General features: G+C 34.6%; 1 protein-coding gene across 1 annotated transcript; it reads left to right on the forward strand.

Annotated features, from left to right (window-relative positions):
• The first annotated feature begins 15,519 nt into the window (after positions 1 to 15,519).
• LOC147293417 (RING-H2 finger protein ATL13-like) lies at positions 15,520 to 17,498 on the forward strand. The gene has a single exon (XM_086232209.1). The coding sequence runs from the start codon at positions 15,807 to 15,809 to the stop codon at positions 17,304 to 17,306; it is 1,500 nt and encodes a 499-aa protein (XP_086088335.1). The 5' UTR covers positions 15,520 to 15,806; the 3' UTR covers positions 17,307 to 17,498.
• The last annotated feature ends 5,738 nt before the right edge of the window (positions 17,499 to 23,236 follow it).

Here is a 23,236-nt window from a genome sequence, read left to right on the forward strand (position 1 = left end):
CCTGTTTTTTTTTTTCTTCAGTTTTTTTAAGTTTTTATCTCAAATTTGACTCGACGTTAGACCCATTAAATCTCCACCAAATTCAGAAAAATTATACTGCATTTAAAGATACGTATATCTTCTTTACAACTATATAAAGATCACCTAAATTAGATCTTTACAACTTCAGATAATCGGCGCCAAACTAAGGTACCTCAAATTGTCCAATTTTCCAAATATTTTTCCAGAGGACAGTTTCATGTACCATATTTTGGGGTCAATTATCTAGAGTTGTAGATGTCCGATTTGAGTGATTTTTATATAATTGTAAAGAGGAGATGCATAGCTTTAAACACAGTATAAGTTTGCTGAATTTGGTGGAGGTTTGATGGATCTACTGTCGGGCCAAATTTGAAAAAAAAACTGAAAAAAAAAACATGGTCCTTAATTGACACAAAATGAAAGTTTCGGCCTCAGTTGACACAAAGTGAAATTTATGTCATAAATAGAGACATGGGGTATAGCTGTAGTCCTTTAGCTAAAATTTTTCCTAAAACATATAAACTATTTAGTATTAACTATACTATAAAAAACATATGTAATAAAAATAAAAAACTCCAAACCTCAATTGAAACCCCAAATACCCTATTAGACTTAATAAGTTAACTATATACTATAAAAAAAAAATGTAATCAAAATAAAAAAATCCAAACCCCAATTGAAATCCCAAAATATCCTAAACCCTAATGAGTAATGTCTAAATTAATTAAAAAAAATTACTTAAACAAAAGTAAAAGGCTAACAGCCCTAATTTTTTTTCACTTTCGACTTTCGACTCTCAACTCTCTGTCTCTTTCGGACTCTCTTAGTCTCAACTCTCTGTCTTTCTTAGACTTTCTCAATCTCAACTCTCGCCCTCTTCATTGAGCATCCAAATCGCCGACTTCAACAGCCAGTGGTAGATGTACCCTCCATCGAACATCTGCATCCCGAGCTTGTAGTCACTTTCTTTGACCAGATTAAGGCCGCAAATGGCGAGGACCAGCTAGCGGTGCTCATGGTCGGCGTAGATGAGGTACGGCGGCGCGATCCGACGTCAACAATCTCACTCAACTCCTCCTATGTGAGTCTCGACGATCTCCCTCTTATAGTATTTCTCTCTCTCTCTCTCTCTTTCTCTCTCTCTCGGAAGGCCCAATTCTATTCTGCCACCGGTCCCTTCTGACCGATACCGTATACGGCAGAGTCCGACTACCGTCGGCATGGTATCGGAGCCCAAATGCCCATCTCCGTCCCCTATCGGTCGAAACTCGGTGTTCCCCAATCGGTTCAGAATCCATTCTGAACCCACCCTTAGTTCACCCAATACCCTACTAGGGTGTGAGTAGGGTGTAGAATAAGGCTTGTAGAGACTGCATGTTAGATTTGAACTCTGAAATTTTGGGTCATCATAATTAGTCTCTCATATTAGCCGGACTCTTTGGTCAAATAAGGATATTCCATCAACTATGTGATAACTTTAGTCGAAATTGATCACGTTCCACACACGTGATCAATTTTTAGGGGAAAAATCGTCACTTCTATTAACACTAAAAACTAATTATAAGAAAATTAAACTAAAAAGAAAAAGGGGGGGGAGGGGGGAGGGGGGAGGATGCAAAAACCCTTCTCACTCCCCATATGTCCGGTTAGCGAACCCCCTGCACTGTCGACTCCCTATCCCTGCGTCAGCGACTCTTTCTCCCCTTTGCCACAACTCTTTATATATATATATATATATATATCTCTCTCTCTCTCTCTCTTGGCGAACAATGTCAGCACCTCTTGGGTCCAACGGTATTCGCGCCCAGTAAACAGAGAAAAAGATAGAGATATAAATAAAAGAGTTGTGGCCAACGTGAGGAAGGGGGTCACCTGTATGAGGGGTCGCCAGCCAAAGTTGGGGAGTGAGGTGGGGTGGGGTGAGGATGAGTTTTTGCTTCCTTCCCCTACCCCCCCTTCTTTTCCTTCTTTTAGTTTTATTTTTTTAAATTTTTATAACTATTTTTTAATGGTGATGTAAATGACAATTTTTTATGGAAATTGTAATAGACTTGACAGAATGCCATTCTTTAATACAAAATTGAATCATATGTCTTGGATTTCACAAAGTGAAGGTCATATGCTGATTTGCGACAACCCCCAAAGTTTTTGTCATTTTGATAAAATTTCCCTTTATTTTATTTAGGCTTATTCATACCATTGCCCCCTGTAAGATACACTTTTTTTTCACTTTGCCCCCTGAAACTTAAATTCTCTCAGTTTGCCACCTGAACTTCAAACAATTGTTGCAAAAAACCCTATACCGTCAACTCTGTCAATTTTTCTGTTAAAAAAGCTGATGTGGCACCTATATGACATGGGTGGAACCCTTTTCTAGTTATGTAACATCCATGCAGACACTAAAAATTATAAAAAATATGATTATATGAGTAGGGGACGTTGCAAATTTCGAGCTTAATGTCAATTTTTTATAATTTTTAGTGTCTGTATGGATGTTACATAACTAGAAAAGGGTCCCACCTATGCCATATAGGTGTCACGTCATCTTTTTTAACGGAAAAATTGTCAGAGTTGACGGCATAGGGTTTTTTGTAACAACTGTTTGAAGTTCAGGTGGCAAACTGAGAGGATTTAAGTTTCAGGAGGCAAAGTGAAAAAAAGTGTATCTTACAGGGGGCAATGGTATGAATAAGCCTTTTATTTATTACATACACATATTTTTATGGCTGTTATGTAGTAAAATTAAATTTAATGAAAATTTTAGATTCATAATGGTTAAAGAGTTTAGAATTTAGCTAGGTTCTTAGACTCTAGAGACATTAACAAACAACAAGGAATTAAGTATTTAATTCCTATATATATACAGTCACAATTTGGTAAAAAAGTATTGGTGAGCATTCAAACGTCCGAACTAGCATTTAATAGGCGTTCAAACACTAGACGAAGTTTTTGACCCCAAATGAATGTCTTTCATCTTGGTACCAAAAATAAAATGACATAAAAAAATTTAGTATTAAAAAAAAAAAATTGGTAATCACAACCACCCTAAACATTTTGGTTTAAGATTTAATATTTAGAATTTATATTAAAAAATAATTATCTAAAAATCTTTTTAAATGATGTAGTTTTAAATATAAATACAATAGCAATCCAAAAGCTTGGTAGAGAATTCAAACTTGTTTAAAAATCTACCAACACTTGTAGAATGCAAGACAATGGGTAAAGAAAAAGAAAAGAAGAATTAAAAAGAGGCATATTGCAGGAAACAACAGCAACAATAATGTCTTGTTTGATCAAGACTCGAATGGAAGACATCTTATTGGGGCTCTTATCAGAACAGAAATCTTGGAACATCTTCAGTTCTAATAATTGAGTCTGAGATTACAACATTGTGAAGTGGTCTTTATTGGGGCTGCAAAGTTGGATGTGATAACGATATTCTAGTTGCAGGTGCAAAGTGGTCTTTCAGTTCTGCAAAATCATATTAATTATAATCTTCTTCTGGCAGAATAGTTTTCTTTTCATTGTTATATTTGGGGCTTATGAAATTAATCATAAACATAAAATAAACAATAATGACTTATGTTTGATATATGTTTTCTGTTTTTTTTTTTTTTTTTTTGACAATGCAGGGGTAGTGAAAGTTTTGTTAAACCTAGTTTTAGGAGGAGCATTGCAGTGCATACAATATCTCTTGACCCACACAAGACTTGGATCTTCATAGGTCAGTACCCATCATCATTTTCTATCAAAATATTACATGTGTCTATTTAATAAGAGTGAAGATTATCTGACGAATGAGGACTCAAGTATTGGTTAAATTGATTAAATTTTTATATTTAATTGATATATATAATAGAAAAATGTGTTCAATTAAATTTAAAACATGCCTACCAGTTTAATTTACTAAATGGACAAGCTTACCATGTGCTATGTCAATGACTCTGTGTTAAGCTTCAAGCTGGGTGGTCAAAAAAGGACAATTTTAAAATTATTTTATATTTTCCGTAAAAGAAAAAAAGAAAAGATATTATTGTAATGAATTCGAATTTTGAGGAACCACTCTTCATACCATTACCTATAGAGTTAATTACAATTTATCCCCCAAATTATTGGGGATTTGCACTTTATCCTTCAAACTAAATTTTTTGACATTTCACCTTCCAAATTATGTTCCGTCAAATATATAGTTCTCTTTCGTCAGAAAAAGTCAAATAGATTGTCATTTTTGCATAATTGGCATTCTCTTTGAGTGCCACGTGTGCAAAATTAACATAGAAGACTTTTTTTTGACGGGTCGAGGGTCTTTTGGTAATATAGTATAGGGGGTTAATTGTCAAAAAAAATTAGTTTAAGTTGTAAAGTGCGAACCCCCTAATGATTTGGGGGATAAATTGGAATTAACCCTTACCTATATTATTAGTAGTTATAATTGAGAGTCTGAGACATAAATAATTAAACTTTTAATTAAGTAGGCAGTTAAAAATTTAAAAGATTAGGATTAAATACTAAATATCAATAGTTTTTCAGTAAAGCAGTAAAATATTAATTTTTTTTTTAGTTTAGGTACTAACCTAAAGCAAGACATTTTATATTAGGTCATAAATCAGTTTGATATACAGTTGTGAGTGTCAAACAGTTATAGTTGTGACTGTTTGAAATTCATAAAAAATCAAAATTTATAAGAGTTTAGTACTTTTGATTTAGGCTTGAGAGATGAAGTCTTATAACCTAAAGACTAAATATTAAAGTTTAAGTTTTGCGAACACTGAAAAAAATAACAAATCAATAAAAAATTAGGTCTGTTAAACAGTCACAGCTCGATAGAACTATGTTTTTTAAAGTTGGTATCTAAACTGAAATTTAGTATCTAAAGTGAAATAACATAAATATTTTAATAGTTAAAATAAAATAACATTGAAATTTAGTACCTAAAGTCAATGAACCTTTAAAAATTTCATGAATAATAAAAGAGGTTGCAAGAATAAAGTAGGTGGTTGAACTAGATTTCATAAATGCATGTATGTATTATCTACTAATGGGTCTAATGGGCCACAACCTTTTCCAATATTTAAAGGCGAGGGCCAATCTAGACGGATCTAAGCTTAATATGACTTTGTTTGCTATGTTTAAGCCCAAATTGGACTTAATATAGAAGGAAATGGGCCACTTTTAAATGTACAGCTGATGGCCTTCCTTTTGAGCTGGTTCAGTCCCGTGGTTCGGGTCCAATAAGAACTACTGATAGATTTGGGATGCCATGAATTTCTTTTTTTGTTATGTAAGAGTGAATCGAATCATAAATCTATTATAATCCTAAACACAGTCTCACTACTTGAACTAACAATATTTAGATCTTGAAAATCTAATTCGTATAGCCACTGAATTCTTAATGGATCTTTTATAAGAGCAGATTGTAGTAGCGTTTCTCTTCCTCGACCCTCCTTGAACTTTTGTCCCTATTGTTCCTATTGTGCACAAGACACGCTATATGACATAGTTGAACACCTTACCGATTTGATCGTGCTCTTTCTGAATTATCAGAATATCCAGACTCATTTCTCCCATTTGATATAAAACGATATCTATTTTTTTTTAAATTTCCAGTTATATATGCTTTTGTTTTCACTAGTATTTTCATTTATATTAAAATTTAAAAGAAGTAATTTAATTGGTATCCGTGGGTTGTGTTCGGGGGTTTTTCACTATGAACAACGAATATTACAATGTACAATGAGAGGGGCAAATGAGAGCCTCAAGAGAGAAAATTGGAGAGAATTAATTTCATTGAGAACCCTGCTAAGAAAGTAAGAAATAAATTAATTTAGCCCAATTAAGGCCCAATATGGTTCAAACAGGACCCGGCACAAACAAAACTAAAAACATATTTCGAAATGTCAAGTTTAGAGAAATTTTTCTATGTGATCATAACCTACATGATGGTATGACTAATTTATTAAAAATATAATATATGTAAAAATATTAATTTTTAAAATCGTAAATCTTAAATTTTTTAAAATATTAATATTCACTCATATTATAATATATATATGAATAATATCACATTACGGTGTTACAGTCGCACTCAAATTTTTTTCCACAAGTTTGTAGCTGATTCTTTCAACTGATTGGGAGTATTTGCTTCCCTCGCTCTAATTGAAGAAAAATATTCTCAAACTGAGTGACCCAATCTGTTTGGTAGATCTTTGTCAAGAAAAAGAAAAAGAAAAAGAAAAAGAAAAGGAAAAACCTAACCTAACCAAAACATATTTTTTTGTTTTTTTATATATATCATCCAAAACTCGTGGTATCGTTAATTTTGATCGACCATGTAAATTTCCGTGGGATCAGGTGACTTTCTGTGTCTCAAATTTCTTATATATTCCCCTTGCATGAATTATGAATAAAATACTTACTGCTAGGATCTTAGACATATAAATATATAGAGAAATTATTAGAGGCCATGCAATAGCTTTCTCGTGAGTTGTCCAACCATTGACGACTTAATTAACAATTAATATCTTCCATGGAAGTGAATTCGTACCTCGTTGTCTTTGCAGTGTTCACACATTAATTCCACATCATGCCAATTGCAGCTACCATTTCTACATTTTTTTATTAACTTTTGGCTTGTTGGCCGGATATATATGATTTCCAAACCTTTGACATTTTAAATTTTTTTTCTTGTATTGGTGAGGCTTTACTAACTAATCTTTGACATAGCCAGATGGGGACAAAAATAGGTTGTTAATATGTAAATATAATATAATGAATGTGGAAGATGGATTGGATAGTCGTGATTAAGGATCTCTCTATCACATTCACATCCATCATCGAGTATTTTCCACTTCTCGATCTTGAATTAAGGCCAAACTTATTTGAAATAGGCATGCAAATTTTTATCAGCTTGTTTGACATAAAACATTAATAGTCTGTTATACACACTAAATTTATTTACTGAATTTTATTCATCAAATTATGTGTCAATTAAGACCGATTATGAGGGCAAGCAAAGTAGAAGGTCGCCTTGGACCTCCAAATGTCAAGGATCCCCAAATTTTGTAGACCTCCAAGTAATGTAAAAATGAATTTTAAAGTTTCACGTAAATGGACATGAAAATTGAGAGTCTCATTTATATAGTTCTTATTCGATTAACTTTGAGTTCACTCTGTGGTAACAGTTGTTTCGAACAAATAAGCTACTAATATATTTACTAACGTTGAGGAAAAAATTTGATAAATTATTTGCTTTGCCAATCCCATACTATATTGAAAAAAAATAATTTAGTTATTACAATCACCAAATATCCAAATCCATAAATGTCCTCTGAAAAGAACTTAACATTATTGGACTTTTGTTGGTTGGTTACACATGCTACTCTAACCAGCTACCGTCTTAAATTTCTCTGTTCCTGTTGAGTTGCATTCAAACTTGATGGTAGAAAACTTTTTCTGTTGGTATTCAATAAGATTGAAAATTTGATGGTAAAATCTCATTAATAAGATATGGAAGTGGATTCTATACTTACTTTATTTTGGTACTACTGGTGTTTTTTTTTTTTGTTTTTTTTCTTTTTCTAGAGAGGGGGAAACGAACTTAAAACCTCTATAATATTTGGGAAAAAAAAAAAAAACTACAAGACTACAACCTAGTTGGTTGGTATTACTAGGTTGACTTTTAATCTCGATCATGTCACAAATTTAAGGTTTTTTCTTTTTGTTTAGAGCTTAATAATAAACCTACAAAAATATAAGATAATTTTTAAATTTTTAATAAAAACTTAAATTAAAAATAAGAAAAAGAAAAAAAAAAAAGTAGATAATTTAGATTTCAGTAGGGGTGGACATAGGTAGGTTTGAGACTCAAAACACCGGCCGCCCCAAATAGCTAGATTTGGGCTTCCGCCGACCCATAGCCGCCTACATAGTAGGCGGTTGGCTCGGGTGGGTTGTGAATTAATCAGGTTGGCGGGTTGCTCGAACGGTTTCGATCTAGTGGAGCGACGATCTTAGATTGAGCCACAGTGATGGTTGAGAGACAATCTTAGAAGCTTGACCTTACCACAAATCCAAAAATCTTGTTGGGTAGAAGCCAAAAGTGATGAAGAGTTGCGGCACATGCAAAAGCCATAAAAGACTGAGATGAGAGAGAAATTTGAGAAATTTTTAGGTTTGATTAGATTAGGATTAAAAAATATATATATAAAAGTTAATACAATTTTATATATATATATATAACCGACTTGTCCATTTGTTTTATCAAAGTTAGATAGGCAAATGATTTCCAATTTGACTAATTTTTTGCAAGGATGATCTATCAATGAAGATGATCCTTGCAAACGGTTCAGATCGATACAAAACAACTCATGTAGGCCCCAACAAGGTCATACCTCAACATAAATAAGTTAATGTATACCTCAATAGAAGGAGGCTATATATATATAAATAGACAAGTCGGTTATATATAAATTAGCAGTTTGGGCTGCCGTAACATGTACCCAACTCGCCAATAATCGATATAGCTTATTTCATAGGATGCTTAGTTAATTAGAAACAAAAAATGAGAAATAAATTTAACTTAGACCTCAGTCGGCCCAAAAATTAAGTAAAAGTCCAAACTGTCCACTGAGCGCTCTGTACCGCTCGATAAGTTCCATCGAGCGCTCGGTGGAAATTGTCGAGCTAGTGCTCGGCAGATGCAGCTACACATCTTAACATGTGTAGATGTTTAATACGAAATTTTCGATAAAATTTTACCAAAAATTTCAAAATTTAATATCTTTCTTAATACGAAGAAAATTCTCGTTAGAGATCGATTAAGGCTAAATAGCACCTTAAAGCGTTGCCACATGTCAAAGTTCTATGATGATATAGATATGTACATATCTATATAACCTCTCCCATATGAAACAACTATAGAACATTGTCTTGTCCTTTTGTCGTGAAGAGGGCATGGCCATTGACCTGGTTCGGTCAGCATTTTTGCAGAGATCCTCCACTGTCCATTGATGGAAAACTAAACAGATCGATGCAGTTAATTTGCATGCAGCCGTGGGATATTGCTTTATTAAATAAGAACGTATAATGATGGGAATCCCTTCTATGTCACGCCATATCAAACAGTGACGTCTCTAGCTATGAGATATTTGTAGTTCTTGCATGGCAACCATCTTATTCTGTTTTTTTTTTTCTTTTTTCTTTTTACAAAATTATTATTCTATTAGGGCGGTTCAGGCCAATTTATTGGTAATATATATGACATCATTAGGAGGGCATAAAGGGACAAAATTACTTAAATTAAAAAAAAAAAAAAAGATTACGGCACAATCGATATGTGTCGAAATCACGATACAATATTAATATTTCTTTTGTTTTTTTTTGTTTGGCCAACATGATACGATATTTAAATTTGTAAAAGATGAATTGTTTTCTAATAGAACTTAAAGTTGTATTTATTTTACTAAGAAAATCTTAGTTAAATTAGGTACAAGGACGGTATATTCAGTCTTGTTGACATATTTAGTAGAATATATAAATCCATTCTGGAGGATATTAGGTAAGTTTTGTAAACACTATTCTTAATTTAGTAGCCATAACAACTGTTGTCATAGGGGTAACGTCTAATAACAAGGGGCTCTACCCAAAATATCAGAAGGGGCATTGTTCATGGTGCTAGCAATGCCATTGGAGAAGATGGACAAGTGCCCTAGACGAAGCGGCATTCTCCAACATCTCATAACAGAGGATTGTTCTATAGTCACCTTCATTCGAATTAGTTAACAGACAAAAATTAAGAAAGAAGATTAAATAAGATTAGGTTTAGACCTGTATTTTGGAAGTATGGGTGAGTGAGTTGACTAAAATAATTTTACTTCATATAATTTTTGGGATAAAGAAAAAAGATAACTAAGTCAGAAACTAAGCCAACTTAGTAGGTATTAAAGGCGCCACTAATTTTCTGCCTACCCAAGAAAAACAACTCTTCAAATTACAAAATCAGCCACACAACCAATATGTACCAACACTAGCCACTAGGTTATCTTCTTCTTGGAGGGAACTTGAAATAATAGGTTACTTACCAAAAAAAAAAAAAACTTGAAATGATAGGTAACACTAGCACGCATTTGGTAAACGAAATTAATGTTTTTGCAATATTAAAATACCAAATTCCATAGCTCTAATCTCCTTTTGAAAAGGGTTAAAGCCAGACGGCCACAACTTGTCAAGCCGTCAGGTGATTCATTCGAAAAAAAAAAAAAAAAAAAAAAAACCTAAATGCTCCTCAAGTTACTAGTTTAAAGTAAAAAATCAAAATTTTCTTTGAAAGATTTATAATATGAATTTTGTTTATAATAGAAATTCGTATGTCATATAAATAGATTAAACAGTACAAATTAAAATAACAACAAATTTAAATCATATTGTTAAAAAGTGAATTCATTAATTAAAAAATTAAAACAAATTCATATATAGTACTAAATTTTCCTACGTATATTATCGATCAATATCATGAAATGTTTTAGACATTCTTGTAGGCGCGCAATTTTTGTTGCACAAATCCCTGAATATGATCACAGCAGTACGTTCTAGAGACGTACATTAGTTAAGCATGCTTGCATATATGGGTCTCATTTCAGTCAAAAAAAAAAAGGAAAAGAAAAAGGCATAGATATAGGTTTCACTTATGCATCCCACTTGCATGGTCCCTCAAAAGAAGCATTTAAGTCAACCCCCAAATCATGTAGTAGCTAGACGTTTGCTAGACTAACATTATAATTAGATTTAACAAAATAATTGCCCTGGGCCACTAGGGTTGAGGAAGTACATTGATTGATGATAACTTCCATAAAGTTACATAAAGTTATTAAGGTAATATAATGAACCTAAAATCAATAAAAATAATGAGAATTTAGAGAGTCAATACTAACAAGTTATTCAATAAAATAAAAGAAAAAACTGACAGGTTATGTATATCTATTTTTCAAAAAAAAAAAATCTTCCCACCCTAAGCTTTAAATGAAATCTACAAATGAAATAAAAATAGTTTAATTGAACAACGTTTATGAAATCCTTATTATGTTACATTTGTGGTTTATTTTAGTAGGGTTTGTATTATGGTTTAGGAATTTAGAATTTAGAGATTAAAACTGTAATCCTAAATCTTAGAGATTAAGTTTTAAATTCTAAATCTTATTAATTAGCTATTGGTTTAATAATATTTTTTTCCATAGTATTGGGGAGGTTTAAATTCGAATCTACTCTTCAGATAAAGAAAGAGTGCTGCTATTTGCACACTCTTTTCTTCTCTTTGCACACCCTTTCTTAAAAAAAAAAAAAAAAAACTCAAGGGAAAAGACCTTATACCCCATCTATTTTTCTTTTTGCACACCCTTCCTAAACAGAAAAAAAAAAATACACACACACACCCAAAAATCACACACCCCATCCCCATCTCTCCCCCCCCCCCCCCCCCGGTACACACCCCCTCACCCCCTCCCCACCTCTTCTCTCTCCGGCACACACCCATCCCTGAGCAGCCTACCACCACCAGCGACCACCCCACCCTCTCTTCTTTTTCTTCCCCCTACCCCGACCAGCTCCCTTCCTCCAGCTAGCTCGCTCACCGTCGCACGCCGGAGAAGAGAACTTAAAAACAAAAATTGGAGCGGGTTCGGTGGACCAGTGCCGAACCCGATGGTTTCGTTCGGTAGGTACCCACCGAACAATCCTATTCTATTCGGCGGGTACCTGTCGAAAGAAACCACCGGGTTCGGCACTGGTCCGCCAAACCCGCTGCAATTTTTTATTTTTTTTTAAATTTGTTTGGTTGTCTGCTTGGGTGAGAGGAGAGAGGGAAGGAGAGATAGAGAGAGAGATGTAGGTGGTGCATGCAGGGAGGAGGGGAAGGAGGGATTGGGGAGGGCTAGGGGGGAGGAGTCGGAGAGGAGAGGAGAGGAGGGGAGGGCTCGGGGGGAGGTGGTTGGGGTGGGGGGAAGAAGAAGAAGAAGAGAAAGGGTGGGGGGTGGGCTTCGACGGTGAAGAAGAAAAAAAAAGAAATTTGCAGGTGAGGGGTGGGGTGTGTACCGGGGGGGGGGGGGAGATGGGGATGAGGGTGTGTGGGTGAGGGAAGGGCCAAATGGTCTTTTTTCTTGAGTTTTTTTTTTTTTTTTTTAGAAAGGGTGTGCAAAAAAAAATTTAGGGGTGTGCAAATAGCAGCCCTCTAAAGAAAAACCCCAAGCCTTAAACATAATTTGAAAATTAATCAGATAAAATAAATAAATAAACTCAAGTTGTAACTCCCACTAAGTTACATGGGATTCTTCGACTGGAAACCCATGTTCAGGACGATCTTGTTACCTCTTAGGTTTGCTTCCATAAAATGCTTTGGCATCTCGAAAACAAAAAGTTATATATATAGGCGTTATTCTCGCATGGTGGTACATGGGCTTTTTATATAAAGTCTAATTAGAAAATATTAAATAGAGTAAAAAAATTGAAGGTAGAAAGACTATATATAATTAGTTTAGTAGAGAGGTTTCAAATTCGAATCTTCCTCCCTACAAATAAAAGATTAATTAATTTGTATTTTCTATGAGACCAGCCAAACAAGATTTTTATCTCAATTTATGACCGAAAAAATGTACTTTTTTTTAACACCTATTGAAAACTGAATTACCAATAGTAAGAATCTCGATCAATTCTCTTTTAATAAAAGAATCCAGTTCACAACATGAGATCAGTTTGCAATTGCCATTAATTTTCCGTGGTTTCATCCTATCCTAAATCTCATGCTAGGAGAGGAGCAGGACACATCTAAATTTGACTTCTACTAATGTGAAAGAAAAATAAATAACTCTTGTTTTCAGTAGAAATGTTGGATTCTACAAATCAAGGCATGCATTAATGAAGACAACAGCTTTAGGTGTTTCACATTTTTAGGACCATGGGGTTTAACTTTAGCACATATATACTATCTACAAAGATCGACACACCTAGGCTTGTGTATTTATGTTGCTGCTGTCCACACTTTTTTCCCTCGATAACATTACGACAATTTACATCTTCTTATTTATGAAGTTCAAGAAGACAAGAGAGTGAAGAAACCCACTTTGTTGATAGTGGGATATTGAGCTCCAACATTGTCGGTTCAGCACAACAATTACTAATATATAGTTTTCTTTTTCTACTAATATATAGGTTAATATATAGTTAATCCATATATAGTTGGATTGCATACACTAATACGGTCAAAATTAAGTGACAAATATTCGTACATGAATGTAGGTAAGAGCTAGCTCGATGCCTTGTACATGTTGTCAAATTTTTATATTTTCTACTTTGATATTGTACTTAATGCTCAAAACTATGTTTTAAATCGACCTCTCTATTTCATTATCTCTAATATAAAGTCTAAAACATTCCTAAATGCTAAATGTTGTTTTGATCATAGATACAGTCTGTTATATACTATAATAAGCATAGTATTCTATTTCAATGCTATCATTGCTACTTTCAATTTATTAAGAACCTAATTGCCAATTTTAAAACCAGAAGAAACAGTAATAAATAAATGAAGACTGCAGGTTCTAAATTTGAGTCGCCAGCCAGCTTCACACATGTGTCTAGCCTTATATGAAGGTAACAAGGTAGTATTTTTCAAATCATTGTGTCTTGGATTTTTTTAGACAGGATGAAGATTCTACCTTTTACAAGGTTGGATTTCTTATGTCTGAATCACTTCCTTTGCTTCAGCTCCACAAAAATTCCAGTTAATTACAAAAAAGTCCACTTTTAGAGCCCTCTATACAAAAAAACTCACATAAAAAGTTGAATGATAAATAAGTCCACTTTATACAAATAAGTCAACGTTATCTTTTTTTCCATGGTTTTTTTTTTTTTAAATTAAGCAAATTGCAATAGTAACAATAATTGCTAATGTTAATAGTGTATTTTTGTAATTTAAATAATTATTATTAGACAGTAACAATTCTTAAAGGTATTGTAGCGCGCTACAGTAGTACTTAATTTTTAAAAAGTGGGCCAGCTGAGAATTGGTCTTCCATATTTGGGTTTTTTAAAAACTACTTTTGTCCAAATGGATTTATTAAAAAAAACCCCAAAAATTCCAAGAAAAAAAAAGTGTATATATTAATTTTATTTTTAATTAGTGAACTTTTTTTCTAAAAAAAGAAATAGTGAACTTTTAACTTTAAATTACCAACTTAATTGATGGAAGAATTGATTTACGATATATAATTATAAATGTAACGATGAAAAGATTTATATCTTAGTAGTACAAAAATGAATCGGTTAAAATCCTTAAAATGTGTTGGTATACGGTATATCATACAATATTTGTAAGATGTAATTTTAATAAAAATATCTCACATTATAGAATTAGAATCTATCAAACCAAAGGTTCACAATCGCTTATCAGTTGTCTTTAACACAACTGTCAAAAATAACATTTTTCCTTTGGCATCAAGCATCTATAAAATGATTTTGGCCAAAAAAAAAAAAAAAGAGCATCTATAAAATGATGTAACAAAAAAAACAAAGCATATATAAAATGATTAACTATGTCAATAGAAACACAATTCATCTTGTTTTGCACCTTTTTCTCTTTTCTTTGTGTGGTGCACCAAATCCAAAACCCAAAGTCATCTGTGTGTCACCGAGTAAACAGAAAGTGGAAAGACCCTTCTATGTGGATGTTTGGTCAATGACTTAACTTTTAGGCTTTTTAGCAGCACAAACATCCATTACCAAAATCCATGAGGAAAAGTTAAACAAAAAGTGTCACTGCCTCTATAGACTCCACTTATATCACAAAATACACAGTATCCTAAGCTTCTCCTTCTCAGCTTCCAAACAAGCTTACTATTGTCCCTCACTCTTTCTCTGTCTTTGGACTTTTTGACCTTCACCTATATGTATCTTGTCCTTACCCATAAGAAAGTGATCCATGGTAAGTTAGTAACAGACTTTCAGTCCTCAGATTGGAGATGGAATAGAAGAATTGGAAATAATTTGATCAGAATGGCATGGATATTAAAATAAGACCAACAAAAGAAAACCCACTTTAGGGTTCACACTTCCATAACAATTTAATTATTTAAAGTAGCATTTGTAATTTTCTCAAGACATGGACTTTATTTGTATCTTAGGGGGTATTAAATGGGCATTGGGGTTGATGCAAGGCTATCTCTGAAGTCAACCAGAACGAGAAGAGCCTTGCATTTGGTGAAATCATCATAACCGAGTCATGTTTCTCAAATTTTTACACAAGATCTAAACTTGACTGGCTAATAACTTAATAGCTAATGAGAGTCATGAGACCTAATCCCATTTAATTTTTCAGGGTCAGCCGGTCAGGGTGGTAGTAGATTGATAATTTTCAAATCTCCACCTGTGTCACCATTTATTTCTATCTTTTAAACCCACATTCAATTCTCTCTCTCTCTCTCTCTCTCTCTCTCTCTCTCTCTCTCTCTCTCTCTCTCACACACACACCAAGAGAGGACATTTTAGTTTTCAAGTTCCTTTTACTGTAAAAAGAAAATTGAGGGCAAAACAGTGAGTCTCTATCAGAAATCCAGCTTATAATCCAACACAACCACATGATACAAAGCTTAAACAACTTTTTGGGATTCTGCATTTGGACTTGAACTTGTTTGTACTTTGTACACCAGATGAGGTTCCTCAGATTAGATTCCTGAAGCTGAAAGCTGCAAATCTTGGTGAGTTTTCTCGATCTTTCCTTGGGAAAAAGAACAAAAAAAAAAATGGTCTGGGCTCACCTTGGAATCAAAGAAAGCGGCCTTTCTGCTCCCACACTCCAACCATTGTTTGTTTCTCTGCCACCCCCACCCCCCAATATTCAATCAGATAGTCTCAGTTTTGGCAATAGGGTCAGTCCAAGCATCTTGCTCATCATCATAATTTTAGCCATTATTTTCTTTGTTTCTGGTTTGCTTCACCTCCTTGTTAGATTCCTTTTGAGACCTTCAAACAGAGAATCAGATGACTTGGAGAGTGTGACTGTTCTTCAAGGCCAATTGCAGCAACTGTTCCACCTCCATGATGCTGGGGTTGACCAGTCCTTCATAGACACCCTCCCTGTCTTCCATTACAAAGCCATTATAGGATTGAAAAACCCATTTGATTGTGCTGTGTGTTTGTGTGAGTTTGAGCCTGAAGACAAGCTCAGATTGCTGCCCAAATGCAGCCATGCCTTTCACATGGAGTGCATAGACACTTGGCTCTTGTCCCACTCCACTTGCCCTTTGTGTAGAGCCACTTTGCTCCCTGATTTCTCACCAAACAATAGCTGCTCCCCCATTGTTCTTGTTCTTGAATCTGGGAGTGAAAGCTCAAGAGAGATCGTCTCTGACAGAGAGGCTGCAATTGGCAGAACCAATTCAGTTTTGGGACCAAATTCCCATCTGGGATTTCATGGAGACATGGAATTGGGGTTGTCCCACATCGATGTTTTGCATAAATCTTGTGAAATAGTAACCAAAGATGAAGCCAAGCCTACAGTAATGGTTGATTCAGAGGAAAAGGTAGTGCCTGTGAAGCTGGGAAAGTTCAGGAATGTGGATGGTGGTGAAGGTAGTAGCAATAGCAATGTGGATGCAAGAAGGTGCTTTTCTATGGGGTCCTTTGCATATGTAATGGATGAAAGTTCTTCATTGGAAGTACCCATTAGAGCCTCAATGAAAAAGCAGTCAAGCAAGAAGCCCACTCTGCCATTAACACCAGGCCATAGGCCAGCAATGTCAGAATGTGATTGTGAGTCCAGAAGAGAATTCAAGTTCAGTGGGGTTGAAGGCCTTGACACTCAAGAGACCAGTAATAGTGCTAGTATTAGTACTAATGGCAATGGCAACGCTAGTGGGAGGAGTAAGAGAGAGAGCTTTTCTATATCCAAGATTTGGCTGAGGGGGAAGAGAGATCAAAAGCCAAATGGGGTATCTCCAGATTCGTCAAGACGGGCCTTTTCGTTCCGGTTTCCGGTGCACCGGAGTAGTGGTGTGGCCGGCGGCGCCGGAGAAGAAGTGAAGGCCAAGAATGGGAGTGGGACTAGGAGGACTATTTCAGAGATTGACATTGTGAGGTGGGAAAATGGAGGGAGTGAATTGGGTTGTGATATTGAGGAGAACTTTAGCTGCAACAGTTTGGACTCTCAAGCCAATCCACCATCTTTTGCAAGAAGGACACTGCTTTGGCTTATGGGAAGACAGAACAAAGTTGTTCATTCATCATTTGATCCTAGTGTCTAGCTTTTTTTCTTTCAATTTCTCTTAATTTCTTTGATTTTGATTCTTTTTTATTATTCTAGATAGATAATTATTGTTACTATTATTATTATCTTTGATTCCTTCCTATGTGGAAGGTCAATTTGGATGGTCTGTAATTGGAAAAAGAAAGGAGCAAAAGTTGGGATAGAGATGTGAACACAAAAGTTTTGTGCATTTTTGTTGCAAAATGCTTGTTTTCCAGATTATGGCAGGTGTTGAAGAAAAAGGGGCATATATTGGTCTCTTCCAAAGTTTGTTGAGAATTGAGATCGGATTGTTCTTTCTCTGTAAGTAGACAATTTTAGCCTTTCTTGTCTCACAATCCTAAAAACACTAAGAGAAGAGTGCTCTAAATTTAATTGGTTAGCAAGTTAATACGAAACTAACCATGCTTTTGGGACCACCATATAACTAATTTCATAATTTGAATCATAAATTATTTAGGCCATACTTCAAAGATCATCATTGTAAAAATTAACTAAATCGAATATTATTTAGTCATCTAATTGAGATCAAATAAATAGACGATCAGTGTTTTTGATAAAAGCATATAAATAGTTGTTGTTATAATCAAATGGCTAAATGACTTTCGATTTTGGAGATTTTTTACAGGGATGGTCTTTGAAGTAGGGCCTAAAAAATGAACAGTTCGGATTTTGAGATTATATTGTGCGGTTGGCTCAACATGGTGGTTAGTTTTGTATTAACTTACTAACTAGTTAGCTATAGAGCATTTTTATATATGAGGATATATATACAAGGGTCTTCCAATAAGTGCCCACACGAGTCGTTTTGTGTTGATCCGAATCGTTCATTTTTTACATCTCCATTGATAAATCATCTCTCAAAAAAATCAGCTAAATCGAAAATCATTTGTCTATCTAACTTTGATCAAACAAATGGATGGTTTCATAGAAAATATTTAGTTCGCCTATTTGTTTGATCAAAATTAGATAGACAAATGATTTTCGATTTGGCTGATTTTTTGCAAGGATGATCTATCAATGGAGATGTAAAAAATGATCGGTTCGGATCGGCACAAAGCAACTCGTGTGGGCTCTTATATATAAATAAATTGAGGTATACCTCAATAGAAGGAGCCTATATATATATATAGGCCTCTTCAAGTGTGGGATCTCATATTTAGTATTAATGTAAGATGAAGCGGATGGGCATACTCTATGTAGTTTTTCAACAATCCGAACCGTTTATTTTTTAGGCCTCTATTCATAGATCATCCTTGCACAAAATTAGCCAAATCGGAAATCATTTGCTTATATAACTTTAATCGAACAAATACACGGTTTTATTGAAAAATATTTGGTTTGTGTATTTGTTTGATCAAAGTTAGATATGCAAATGATTTTCGATTTGGTTAATTTTTTACAAAGATGATTTATGAATATAGACCTAAAGAATAGATGGTTCAGATCGTTGAAATACTATATGAAGTGAGCCTTATAAGGAATCTCGGGCCTATATATATACACACTCCTTCTATTGTGGTATACCTTAACTTATTTATGTTGAGGTATGACCTTGTTGGGGCCCACACGAGTTGTTTTATGTCGATCCGAACAGTTCACAAGGATCATCTTAATTGATAGATCATCCTTGTAAAAAATTAGTCAAATCAGAAATCATTTGCCTATTTAACTTTGATAAAACAAATAGACGGTTTCATCGAAAATATTTAGTTCGTTCATTTGTTTTATCAAAGTTAGGTAGACAAATGATTTTCGATTTGACTAATTTTTTGCAAAGATGATCTATCAATGAAGATGATTCTTGCGAACGGTTCAGATTGACATAAAACGACTCGTGTGGGCCCCAACAAAATCATACCTCAACATAAATAAGTTGAAATATACCTCAATAGAAGGAGCATGTATATATTGACGTATGTATGTATATAAGTCTCATATTAACCGTACTCTGTATATATATGCTAAATAGTTGGATTTATACGCGGTTAACTTGATATTTGATACTTGATAGACAATCAGAGTGTCAATTGACAATTACATATGTTTTGTCCCTATCAGCAAAGTTGGCATAAACTGCCAAATTTCAAAATTATTCAAAAAATCTGTGGGCCCTAGAAAACTTTTATATCTTTATGCTCAATTGAAAACTTTTATATCTTTAGGCTCAATTGATTCGTTGTAACTTGTAAGTTTGATGGGTCTATATATCATGTAATAAGCAATATAAATACATAAAACAAAACCATATATGGTTTTATGACAATTTTTCTTTTCTACCGACAGTGTATAACTTCCGTCTTTCTTTTGCTTGAAAAAAGAACTATCACCTACTTATGCCCCTTTATCTCTTTATTTTTCTTTTTTAGGTCACATTTTCATTTTGGGAAATATGGGAGGATAGATGTGCCATTAAATACAGTGGCAAGGTGTTAGATCCCATTCATTTAATGGGTTGTCAAGCATAGTAAATGTAAGGGAGATTAAATTTTTTGAAATTGAAATGTAATAGAGGTGTGCTTTCTCTCACTCTCAATTTTGTTTCATGCATTAAATTTGCTTGATTTTGAAATGTTAGCAGAAATTCCCAATCAAGTCCTTGTGCTACAGGCTGTTGCATTAAAGACTGGTTATTAATGGCTGATGCAATCATGCAAATAAGTTCACGGGAACAGTTGGAGGCCATTGTCTAATGTCTAGTCCGTAATATATGGCACCTAGACAAGCCACCTAATCCAACAACTAATAACCCATATCATCCTAAGGTGGAGAATTGACCAAAAACAAAAATATCCTACGGTGAAGAGTGAGTGTCTGGTGGAGCCGGCTCAGAATACCGTTGGTCTGGACTGAGTCGACCCGACCCTATTTCATTTTGGCCCAAGAAAGAAAAGAATGGTCCAAGCCTGGCCATGACCACGCATAGTTCGGGGAATTGGGTTGGGCCTTAGGGCCACGACTTACTAGGCCACTAGTTTTTGGGAGCTTCTACTCAAACCCCATGTTTTCTTACTATACCTTCCAAATCTTTGGATTTCCCAATTTGAGTTATTTTGGTAATTTCATGTTAGTTTTCTATTGTTAGACAAAAAAAAAAAAAAAAAAAAAACTGCAGCAACCCCACTTGACCCCATTCTCCCTCCACCCACAGCTGGCGGTCCATTGCGCCGACCGCCCCCTGTGCTCTGGTGGCTGGATTCAAGAATTGGTGTAGAGGTGCGAGTTTACAAAGTAATTTTCAAGTATTTTTAATTGAAATATATTTTGGAGTACTTATATTTCTACTCATCTATCCTATTTCCCCATCCACCTTATTTTTACACTTCCCATTAATGTTCAAAAAATATAAAACTACTTTTCTCACCCCCATTATTCATATACTAATTCAAACACCCACTCACTAAACATTCTTCCTACCCCCTTACACTATTATCTCACTCATCCATCTTTTTTCATACTTTTTTTCTCCCATAAACCTTAATTTTACTTTGTTACCAAAACTTAAAATCAATGGTACTGTTTGGTTGATGATCATACATTTATTAAAAGGTAAGATTATTCTATATCCTACTTTTTAATTTTTTAATATAATGTAGATCAAGAATTCATTCTATTTTAATGTTTCTTTTGATTTAAACATTGAATTTTGATTTTAGGGATTTAATTAGGACTTTAAGCCTAATAATTAATGCAGTGTAACATTGCTAATCATCGATGACTCTTTTGTTGTGGGTTCACTAGTATGCAAGAGCATGGACCACCAGCTTAGCTTGCTGGTGAGGATTGGTTTATGTGGCTTTAATTCGTAGGTCAATCGCAATTCAGGATACCATCTTCATTTTGATTCTATTTAGGAAATAAAATTTACTTTTGACTCAAGTAACACTAGGCCGTCAAATCAGTCACAACGTCTGGGGCAAAATTGTCACTCTAATCATTATTAAGAAATTATAAAAAAATAAAAATTTAAACTAAAAAAAGAAAAAAAAAGAAAAAAAAAAAAAGGAGGGGAGGAGAATGACAGATAAAATAGTCACTTGCAATTCTTAAAATAGCAATACTCATAGGTGAGGGGACACTTGTCCCCTAGGCCTGTTGGACTTGTGGCTCTAGCGTTTGCGCCCATGAGTTCTAGTTTAAGTGATATGAGACGAATGAGTAAGAATAGAGATTCCTTTTTTTTTCTGGCCACGAGTAAGAATAGAGATTCAAAGTCCTCATATAAGCAACAAAACTCTTTCATGCCTTAAAAGTTAAAACACTAATCTTTTTTCGGATTCATCAATAAGCTGTTAAAAAGAAAGAAACACAGATGGATCAATAATGACATGCAAGTAGTAATTAAAGATGCATGGCATTTGGGTAATTAATATTTATAATAACACGGTGGATTCACAGTTGCAACTTTATTACACAGTCAGTGTTCAGAGGAGGCTTAGGTTTAGGGTTTCAATATATTTTCTGATTAATTGAATAAGACCACAGAGTGTGGTTTATATACATGGGCCTATAACTAAAATACAGGAATTAATAAACCACCTAATTAATTCTAATAATTACACGATAATCACACGTGTTGACTCACATCAACACTCCCCCTCAAGTTGGTGCATATATATCGCACATGCCCAACTTGTCTAGTGAGTCCAAAAACACCCGATTTGCCACAGCCTTGGTCAACACATCTGCAAGCTGATCTTCGGACTTCACAAATGGAAAGTTAATAATCTTCGCTTCAAGTTTCTCTTTGATGAAGTGTCGGTCAATCTCAATGTGTTTTGTTCTATCATGCTGAACAGGATTATGTGCTATATCAATAGCCGATTTGTTATCACAAAACAAGTCCATAGGTTTGGTAGGTGGACATCCTAAATCAGTCAATAAATGTCTCAACCACAAAAGTTCGACTACTCCAAGTGCCATACCTCTGTATTCAGCCTCTGCACTCGACCTAGATACAACTGATTGCTTCTTACTTCTCCAAGTCACTAAATTTCCTCTTACAAAGGTAAAATAGCCTGAGGTAGACCTTCTATCATCTGCTGAACCTCCCCAGTCTGCATCAGAAAAACCTTCAACATTTACATGACCATGATTAGCAAACAACAATCCTTTACCAGGTGCAGATTTTAAATACTGTAAAATTCGCTCCACAGCCTCCATATGAGGTTTGCACGGGGCATGCATAAACTGGCTTACTACACTAACCGCATAAGCAATGTCAGGTCTAGTGTGAGACAGATATATCAATCTTCCAACAAGTCTCTGATATCGCCCCTTATCTGCAGGCAAAGCCCCCAAACACTCAAAAAGTCTATGATTTTGCTCCATAGGAGTGACAGCTGGCTTACACCCAAGCATACCAGTTTCAGACAACAAGTCTAAAACATATTTCCTTTGAGATAGGAATATGCCATGTTTAGATCGAGCCACTTCTATCCCAAGAAAGAACTTCAAGTCCCCTAGCTGTTTCATTTCAAACTCTTGAGACAAGTACCTCTGCAAATTAGAGATTTCCTCATAATCATCTCCAGTCAGAACCATATCATCAACGTAAATAATAAGAGCAGTAATCTTTTTCCCCCTTTTCTTTAGGAACAAAGTATGATCAAAATTACTCTGCCGATAACCATAGTTCTTCATCGCACGGGTGAATCTCCCAAACCAGGCTCTCGGAGATTGTTTAAGACCATATAAAGACTTTTTCAGTCTGCACACCAATCTTGTATTATCAAACTCTGGTATACCTGGAGGAGGATCCATGTATACTTCTTCAGTCAAATCACCATGGAGAAAAGCATTCTTTACATCAAACTGAAGAAGTGGCCAATCTTTGTTAGCAGCCAAAGACAACAGAACCCGTACTGTGTTTAACTTGGCCACTGGAGCAAACGTCTCCAAGTAGTCTATGCCATAGGACTGTGTATA

Source organism: Dryas octopetala, chromosome 2 (assembly GCF_963921425.1).
Source record: "Dryas octopetala chromosome 2, drDryOcto1.1, whole genome shotgun sequence".
In the NCBI taxonomy this organism is placed as follows: domain Eukaryota; kingdom Viridiplantae; phylum Streptophyta; class Magnoliopsida; order Rosales; family Rosaceae; genus Dryas; species Dryas octopetala.

Excerpts from the sequence above, each read along its gene's own strand:
- LOC147293417 (XM_086232209.1), top strand. The coding sequence starts at position 15,807 with ATGGTCTGGGCTCACCTTGGAATCAAAGAAAGCGGCCTTTCTGCTCCC.